This window comes from Denticeps clupeoides, chromosome 7 (assembly GCF_900700375.1).
Source record: "Denticeps clupeoides chromosome 7, fDenClu1.1, whole genome shotgun sequence".
NCBI classification, from domain to species: Eukaryota; Metazoa; Chordata; class Actinopteri; order Clupeiformes; family Denticipitidae; genus Denticeps; species Denticeps clupeoides.
The window spans coordinates 2,445,705-2,454,695 of NC_041713.1; the positions used below are offsets into that span (position 1 = coordinate 2,445,705).

An 8,991-nucleotide genomic window follows, 5' to 3' on the forward strand; every position below is an offset into this window, starting at 1 on the left:
CGTTTTAATAAAAAAAAAAAAAATAGTTTTTATGTTGTAAACCATATTTAGTCTCGTTTCTAATCGTCAGCAATATAACATGATATATTTTGATATAGTTATTGTCGCATGACCAGCATTTACGTCTGATGAAAACGACGGTAGTGTGGGGTCAACTGTCATGCTGGTGTCATGCTGGAAGACGCCGCTTGCTACATGTGTATTAATGTGTGTGTGTGTGTGTGTGTGTGTGTGTGTGTTTCAGAGGCCGGTTTCACCCTCCTGCTGTACTGGGAGCTGCTGCAGTGGGACGATCGCGCTCTCAAGGAGTTCCTGCACTACCCAGCACAGAGCGAGTGGCAGCGCAAAGAGGCGCTCAGCAGGAAGGTGTTGCACTACTTCAACAAGGGGAAGGAAAGTGGTCTCTCTCTCTCTCTCTCTCTCTCTGACACACACACACACACACACACACACACGGACTGTCCCTGTAACTACTGATTGTAAGTCGCTCTGGATAAGGGCGTCTGGTAAATGCCGTAAATGTCACACAAACACACCTGTCTGCCTGTTTAGTGCTGGGAGTACGGGATCTCTCTGTGCCGGGAACTGGCCTTCCAGTACGAGATCTTGTACGACTACCACAGCCTGAGCTGGATCCGGGTGAGTCGAGCGTGTCCTCGTCTCACGCCACTGCGAGTACATGCGTGTGCGTGTGTTTTTTTTTTTTTTTAAACTGTCCTTTTGTCCTGTGGGCAGAAAATGGAGGCCAGTTACTATGACAACATCATCGAACAGCAGCGCGTCGAGCCCGAGTTCTTCAGGATGGGATTTTACGGACGCAAATTCCCCTTCTTCCTCAGAGTACGAGACACACACACACACACACACAAACACACACACACCAGAGAACAACTGGGCGGGGCTATTGGAACGCGAAACAAATGTAAATCAGGATTCAGTGTTCCAACACTATGAACATGATGATGTGTGAATTACGCAGGCTGAAATGATGCCGTTGGATGTCATTGTGCTCTGCGTGTGTGTGTGTGTGTTTGTGTGCAGAATAAAGAGTTTGTGTGTCGTGGTTATGACTACGAGCGTCTGGAGGACTTCCAGCAGAGAATGCTGAACGAGTTCCCACAGGCCATCGCCATCCAGCACCCCAACCAACCAGATGACACCATTCTGCAGAGCGACGCCCAGTGTATCCTCATCTGAGTGCACTGAAGTGGTGCGTTAGTGTGTGTGTGTGTGTGTGTGCGTGCGTTTCCTTGACCGGTGCCCACAGACCTGCAGATCTATGCGGTGACCCCCGTGTGTGACCTGTCAGAGGGACCTCACCTGGACCGCGTACCCGAGAGAATCAAGCGCTTTTACCGGAGCAACAACGTCAGCCGCTTCCACTACGACCGTCCCTTCCACAAGGGCCCCAAAGACCGTGACAATGAGTTCAGGGTACATGCTCACACACACACACACACACACACCATGTGCTCGGTTATCATGCAGTGGTGGCCCAGTGGGTGGGGAAGCGGACTCGAAATCGAAGGGTCGCAGGTTCGAGTCCCGAACCGCCGAGGTGCCACTGAGGTCCCCTTGATCAAGTACCAGGCCGCCCACTGATCACCATGGGTGAAGCAGGGTTAGGTGCAGAGGACACGCGGTGACGTTGGGTGCTGCAGTGTTTCACGCTCATTACTTTCATCGTGTGTTTTGTCTGCAGAGCCTCTGGATTGAGAGGACAACTCTGATCCTGACCCGCCCCCTGCCGGGCATCTCGCGCTGGTTTGAGGTGGAGAGGAGGGAGGTGGTGAGTGCAGGCAGTGGGGCTCATCGTAAACACCAGGCTGACCTCCGACCCCGTAGGGCGTAAACAATATTGCCTGTGTACATTGTGTGTGTGTTAGGTGGAGGTCAGTCCTCTTGAGAACGCCATCTACGTGGTGGAGAACAAGAACCAGGAGCTCCGCGCGCTGATCAGCCAGTACCAACACCGGCATCACCACGGCAACGTCAACCTCCTCAGCATGTGTCTGAACGGGGTGGTGGATGCAGCTGTGAATGGAGGGATCGCTCGTTACCAGGAGGTACATGCACGCGCACACACGCACACACACACACACACACACACACGCACTTGGCTCATTGATGCAATAATGAAGCATCTAATACTGCTTCTCCTGCTTTTACAGGCATTCTTCGATAAGGACTTCATCGGCAGCCATCCTGAGGAAACCGATAGAATAACACAACTGAAGGACCTGATGCTGGAGCAGGTAGTTAGAAAACACACACACACACATACACACACTTAATGTTGTTATTTTAATGGTTTTATTTTATTGAAACTGCTGCTGTTTTTCAGTTGCACATCCTTGGGGTGGGTCTGTCCTTGCATGAAAAGCTGGTGCACCCAGAAATGCGTCCCCTCCACAAGAAGCTGATAGATCAGTTCCACCTGATGAGGAGCAGCTTGTACCACGTGAGTGTGCCGAGTGCTGACGCGCGTGTCGTTTCAGTGCGAGGTGTGTTCGCTCAAAAACACCCGTGTGTGTCCAGGGCATCGCTGCGCTGGACAGGTTGAGTCCGGCCTGCTCTGGGATGCGAGGAGTCGTGACACACAGTCCTGAAAGCAGCAGGTTCATACACAGACACAGGTGAGGTTGAAACACACACACACACACACACACACACACATACACACATTTTCCTTTTCTGAACATGACCTCTGTCTCCCCAGCCCCCTGAATGTACGTCTCTCAGGTGAGGTCGCTCCACTGATGGTGATGACCGACGGGCTGATTGAACACACGGAAGAGCCCTCTCACATGCAGGTGAGACCCTCGCCGCCCACCTTTCACCTCTGGCCCCTTTAGCCGCGCCCAGATCCCAAACTGAATGTAAAAGAAATAAAAACTTCGACCTCAGTTGCTATGTAAAAGCTACATTTTCTTTCTTTCGTCACTCTTTAGCCAAGCCCCTCGTCCTCTAGCCTCAGTTCCATTCGCTCCTCCTCCTCTCAGATCATCAACTCCACCCCCTCCAGTGCCAGAGGTGAGTGAGGGTGTCTCATCACAAAAGAGACTGGAAAGTCCAAGTCCAGGTTCATCATGGCGGTCTCTCTTCCAGGTTCTCCTTCCCTGCCTGATAAAGGCAAAAACAATAGAGAGCTGCTGATGCTGCTGCCGCCCCATAGAGAGAGACCCAGCCCCGCCCTGCACTACAACCCGCACGACCCCAACGGACAGGTAACACCCGCCATACACGGAGAGCATGTAAACAGGGTGGGGCAAAATCCCTGAAAAAAAATGTGCTTGGTGAACACTCAATATTTTGCCATAAACGTGATATTTGCTGTAAAGAGATTTTCAGAATACAGATACTTTTTTGCACATTTTTTAAAGTGACTTCACCGTTGGAAAAACAACTGAACATTCTGTGCTCACATATCAACAAAAAGCTGTGCTGCAGTGTTTCACAATGAAAATCACTTCACTTTCGCTAAAAGACATGTTTAACATACAGTACAGGTCATAAGTCTGGACATGCCTTCTCATTCAAAGTGTTTTCTTTATTTCCATGACCATTTACGTTGGTAGATTCTCACTGAAGGCATCAAAACTATGAATGAACACATGTGGAGTTATGTACTTAACAAAAAAAGGTGAAATAAGTGAAAACATGTTTTATATTCTAGTTTCTTTGCTCTGATTACTGCTTTGCACACTCTTGGCATTCTCTCGATGAGCTTCAAGAGGTCGTCACCTGAAATGCTTCTCCAACAGTCTTGAAGGAGTTACCAGAGGTGTTTAGCACTTGTTGGTCCAGCTCACCCCGAACCATCTGGATTGGGTTCAGATCCGGTGACTGTGGAGGTCAGGTCTCCACTTTTTATTAAGTACAGAACTCCACATGTGTTCATTCATAGTTTTGATGCCTTCAGTGAGAATCTACCAACGTAAATGGTCATGAAAATAAAGAAAACGCGTTGAATGAGAAGGTGTCATAACGTTTGGCCTGTACTGTGTGCTTATTATGTGTGACATTCTATATAATTGTATGTTAGAAGATCTGTGGCAGGTTGTGTAGCAACTAGAAAATTCCGCTTATCTTGTATTTCCAGGTGAACAGTGTACAACGTGGCTTGCAACAGGGAAGTCCTTGTAAGCCGTGTGGCGATCGTCACATCGGCCTGCCCGAGAGAGGTACGATCATCTGCCACATTCACCATGCGGCATTGTTCATTTAGAAGCTGTACCCAGCATTCACATCTGTCCTCAGGGTTTCCTGCAGCTCAGAGCAACTGGAGTGCCGAAGGGTCGGAGGTCAGGGAGGCGGGGCTAAACCTACAGAATCATGGGAGTATGGGTACCCCACTCCTGCCCCCACGGAATTTCCCTCAGGGTAATGAACGTCCTGCTGGGTGCACAGACTCACATCTATGCATATGCCATAATGGACATAAGTCCTCATATTCATTACTCAAGTGAAAGTACAGATAGGAGGATCCTTTATTAGTCCCACAAGTGGGAAATGTATCCCTCTGGTGAAATGCTACTTCACTACAAGTGAAATGCGTGCAGTCCAATTTATTTTTACTGAAGAACTTGCTTCTAAAAATACTTAAGAATTAAAAGAACATTTTCCTTCACACCATTGTTGCATTATCGGTACAACACCGAATTCCTCTGACTGTCTGGCAGAAGCCCTAGAATGTTTCAGAACCACCGCACACCCCCACGAAACAGCAATGCACCGTCTACCAGGCATGGCCTGCGCGAAAAATCCAACCAACTTTATAACGTGGGTGCACCAAAAGTTCATTTCTCTCTTCTATTCACACACATTACGTAGACGGAACGTTATATTAACGTTAGATATTCTATCTAAAATGTTTGTGCCGGTTGGAGGGTGAGTGTTTGTAGGCCTTTATATAGTTTTAGGGGGTAAATAATTTAATTGATTAGAATAGAATAGAATATTGATATAGTAGGGTACACTGTATGTTGTGATCAAGTCCTTGCCTCCTTTTCCGGGGAGCCCAGCTCCCTTTTAGCTGCCCTGTAGCCTTTGATGTCGAGTGTCCCGGTTTACCACCAATATTGGTAAAGGGGGTATAACTGGACAACCCCAGCACGGCAGAGCTCTACTGAGATGGTGGAGACCCGACTGTCTGTCTTTTCTGTCCCTGCAGGTCATTTCCTGATGCACTTTGACACTTTTCAGCAGCAGATGAATGAGCTGCCCCCCGCCCTGCCCATGCGCTCACTCAGAAAGGTATTTATTTCTTATATGGCCCAAAATCACATTCATGGTAAATGTTGTAAATGTAAAATGTAAATGCTGGACAGTGGACAGAGTAGGTTTTAGTCTACATTACATGTCCATTATAATGCTACTGGTCCATTTGAAGATCCTTCAAGCTTTCGCTTTTACGGTGTTGGTGGCTGTGGTGACCCTCTTGGTATTAGGGGTGGGAAAAGAACTTGATATTTTTGTGCTCTCTGTCGCAATAAATAATCGATACACTAACGGCCAATGTCAATATTTTATTACAACACGAAATGATTCATTTACCCGTTGTCAGTGTCACTGTCACAACCCAATATCTACCATTCTGTTTGCGGGGGGGGGGGGGGGGGGGGGGGGGGGGGGGGGGGGGGGGGGCAAAGTGGCGCAAACAGCGGCCGACGAAGAACACAAGTTAACTAACAACAACAGAGAAGAAGCGCAGAGAATGGCGGAAAATAATAAAAAGCAAATCAAGGACCCACCCGCTAGTTTCCACTATAAAGTGTGGAGACACTTCGGGTTTGTTCGAGTCGACGGACAGGCGTTGGATAAAGACTGTGCAATCTGCAAGAACCGATTTGCAAAGATAAAATAGAACGGCAGCACTACGAACCTGCAAGTTCGCCATCACGGTGAACTACTCTCAGGTGATAATGAGGGCGAACCGAGTACGTTCCAGTAACTTTCAGCATCGTGGGTTACACACGTTCATTAATGTTCATGTTGTTTTTTAATGTTCATGCACTTTTATCTGTCTAGCTGTACAGTGTTTACATTTAATACCAAGAGGCGGTGAGTTATTATGCAAATGTATATTTCCTTGCACAATGTTGGCATTAATAAATGCATAAGATTTCCTTATTATTTCCTCATTTTTCTTTTTCAGTCACATATATCGTGATGTATATATCGTTGATGAAATTTCTTCCAATACATTGAATATCGTAGATATCGCGAATCGTGATATTATCATTATCGTGGGCCACATTTCGCCACAGAATTGAATTGTGAGTTACCTGTATCGTTATGGTAGATGCCCGCGAGTCGTAAATCCTGATTTTTTTTTTTTCTGTCTGTCCTTCCTCAGTCTCCTCTGCACCCCATCCCCGGCTCGCCACCCAGTCCCCTGTCCGTCCTGGGGGGCAGCAACTCCACCCTCTCGGGAAGTGCCAGCAGTGGGGTGTCGTCTCTGAGCGAGAGCATTTTCAGCCACTCCGACGCGCCCAGTCGGCCCGAGCCCCTGGAACCGCCCCCTTCTAGTCACTTCTGGAGCCCAGAGGAGCCCCCGGTCCCCGCGCCGTACCTGCACGTCCACTACGCCTCTGCGCCGGACCACCTGCACTACCCTGCGTCGGGCGGGGCCGACCGCACCCACGCGGGCCCTGAGCCTGACGCTCTGCAGCCGGACGCGCCGTGCCAGCCCCGCCCGCTGTGCCAGGAGCTGCCGCACCCTGCCGCATACCATCCCTGCTCCGTAGGCGGGGCGGCCCTTCCCCGCCGGGCCGGCCCGCCCACAGTTCCCCCGAAGCCCGGCCTGAGGGGTGGCGTGGAGGAGGAAGCTGGGATGGGCGGGGCTCAGCAGCCAGTGCCCCTCCCGCGCCGGATCTTCCCGCCACCGCACACGCACCGCGAGCTTCACCGGGCCGCCTGGGAGCAGCGCATCCGCGAGGAGCAGGAGGAGAACGCCGGCTGAGGTCAGAGGTCAGAGGGCGGCGTTCCGGAAAGAGGAGGCTCGACCCAGAATCCTTCTTCTTCGCGGAACGCCCCGGAACGAGGTCCCACCCCGCAGCGACTCTGTACAGATCTGCAGCATGCGCCCCTCTTTTTACTCCCCAGTTGCGGCAGACGCCGGGGTGGCGGAGGCCACGGATCTGTGGTAAACAGGGTCGCCATCTTTTCCGGCGCGGCAAATACGGCTCCATCGGACGTGTAAAGTAAAATTCTGCCGCGGTTCCCCGTTGGCTGTGACGGTTCGTGTCGCTGTTCCGAATCCACCCGACTCGTTTATTTCTCATTTGGTGTTGACCACGGGAGAAGGCGCCCCGATACGTTCCGGACCGTTCCGCCTGGCGTGTGCACATGCCTTAAAGCTTGAGACATGTCGTTTAGATAGCAGAACCGTGTCGGTGGTCCTAGATGTCATTAGCAATATGACCTCCGCCAGGGCGTTCCCGCGCTTTTACTGTTGCATGGTCGACGTTCTTTTTGTCGTCGTGGCCTCCTTGGTCTCCGTGTTGAAAGCCGCGGCGCGGGTGGCCTGGATCTTCGTCTCTGTTTACATTTCGATTTTCCGTTTTTCCAGTATCGTATGTTCGTTTGACGAGCCAACGGAGCGAATCAGGTCGTGCTGAAGTTCTGAGCGTTTCGCAGTGACTTCACGAAGCTCCTCTGCACTGTGTCTGTGTGTCTGTGTGTCTGTGTGTGTGTGTGTGTGTGTGTGTGTGTGTGTGCACCGCCCTGTCAGGTAAGAACACACCCAGCCCTGAAACAGAATGCCAAATCGCCTACTGGCCTTAGACCTCATCCTCGTACAGTAAAGCGCCTCATGATGACATCACAATGGGTTGGGGGGCGGGGTCTCCCGTCCCCCCGCCCCTTTTTATCACCCGCTTGTGAATAACAGACGCTTGCAGTGACCCCCCGACGCCCGAACCGAGAGAGAAGATGCACAAGACCTTTGAACTGTCTGTTTGGACGGGTATGGGAGGAGTCAGGGGCGGGGCTTGTGGGGGCTGAACCATGTTTGTGAGCCTTGCCGTTCTGCATATTGATTTTAAATGCTGTATTACTTTTGCGTTCACCAGACTCTTATTTTTGTACTCCAAAGCGTCAGCAGAGGTGGTTATTGGTTTGAGCGTGGTGTGTGTGTGTGTGTGTGTGTGTGTGTGTGTGTGTGTGTGTGTGTGCATAGATGAGGTTGTTTTTTTTTTTTTTTTGGAGTGTTTAATTTTTAAATATTACAGAAATTTGCTCAATGGGGGCGTGCATTTGGGGTTGTTAGTGGGTGACACGCCACCAGCGTTCTTTCCATTCGTTTCCTGCAGTCGCGCAGCAGTGCTATGAGATGTGTAACGTTACTTTAGTGATTCCTCAAATGTTTTTTGTCATTGTTTCGTGTAAATAATCCCAAATGCGGTTCGAGTTTGGTTGACATGGACAGAATAAATAGAATATAATTGAGTTACTCAGAAGTAAAATAATTTATATACTGGAAGAAAATGTGCTTTCTTGTACATATTGTGTCTGCATGAATAAAGATGAGTAGTAATTCTAAACTGTCATTTGTGGGGGGGTTTTCTGTCACTCTTATTCTTTTGCATAGAATCCGGATAATTCTATGGGTCAATAGTGATGCGCTGATCAGTGAAGACGACCAGCAAGTAAGTAGGAAAGTGGGATGCCAGGAGTCTGGGGAGCCTGAGTTCCTCAAAAGTGAAAAAGTGAAAGTGAAGTGATTGTCATTGTGAAACACTGCAGCACAGCACACATCACCCTGAGTGAGCAGTGGGCGGCCATGACCGGCGCCCGGGGAGCAGTGTGTGTGGACGGTGCTTTGCTCAGTGGCACCTCAGTGGCACCTTGGCGGATCGGGATTCGAACCGACAACCTTCAGATTACGGGGCCGCTTCCCCCATGCAAAAAAACATGCAAACCTCCACAAACAATGATCAGCTAATTTCAACCATGCGAATCTGAAGTCACTTCTCCCTAAATTCCATC

General features: G+C 49.8%; 1 protein-coding gene across 1 annotated transcript in view; it reads left to right on the forward strand.

Annotated features, from left to right (window-relative positions):
• The window catches only part of LOC114793870 (dedicator of cytokinesis protein 3-like), a 33,246-nt gene extending 24,700 nt beyond the window's left edge, over positions 1 to 8,546 (forward strand). The window contains exons 38-54 of the mRNA XM_028986011.1: positions 245 to 393; positions 553 to 639; positions 736 to 840; positions 1,042 to 1,183; positions 1,268 to 1,434; positions 1,703 to 1,789; positions 1,887 to 2,066; positions 2,172 to 2,255; positions 2,345 to 2,461; positions 2,539 to 2,636; positions 2,720 to 2,813; positions 2,952 to 3,033; positions 3,109 to 3,227; positions 4,103 to 4,184; positions 4,261 to 4,383; positions 5,174 to 5,256; positions 6,359 to 8,546. Coding sequence (XP_028841844.1) covers positions 245 to 393; positions 553 to 639; positions 736 to 840; positions 1,042 to 1,183; positions 1,268 to 1,434; positions 1,703 to 1,789; positions 1,887 to 2,066; positions 2,172 to 2,255; positions 2,345 to 2,461; positions 2,539 to 2,636; positions 2,720 to 2,813; positions 2,952 to 3,033; positions 3,109 to 3,227; positions 4,103 to 4,184; positions 4,261 to 4,383; positions 5,174 to 5,256; positions 6,359 to 6,964 — 2,405 coding nt within the window. The 3' untranslated portion in view covers positions 6,965 to 8,546. The remainder of the gene's footprint in view (positions 1 to 244; positions 394 to 552; positions 640 to 735; positions 841 to 1,041; positions 1,184 to 1,267; positions 1,435 to 1,702; positions 1,790 to 1,886; positions 2,067 to 2,171; positions 2,256 to 2,344; positions 2,462 to 2,538; positions 2,637 to 2,719; positions 2,814 to 2,951; positions 3,034 to 3,108; positions 3,228 to 4,102; positions 4,185 to 4,260; positions 4,384 to 5,173; positions 5,257 to 6,358) is intronic.
• Positions 8,547 to 8,991: the final 445 nt, after the last annotated feature.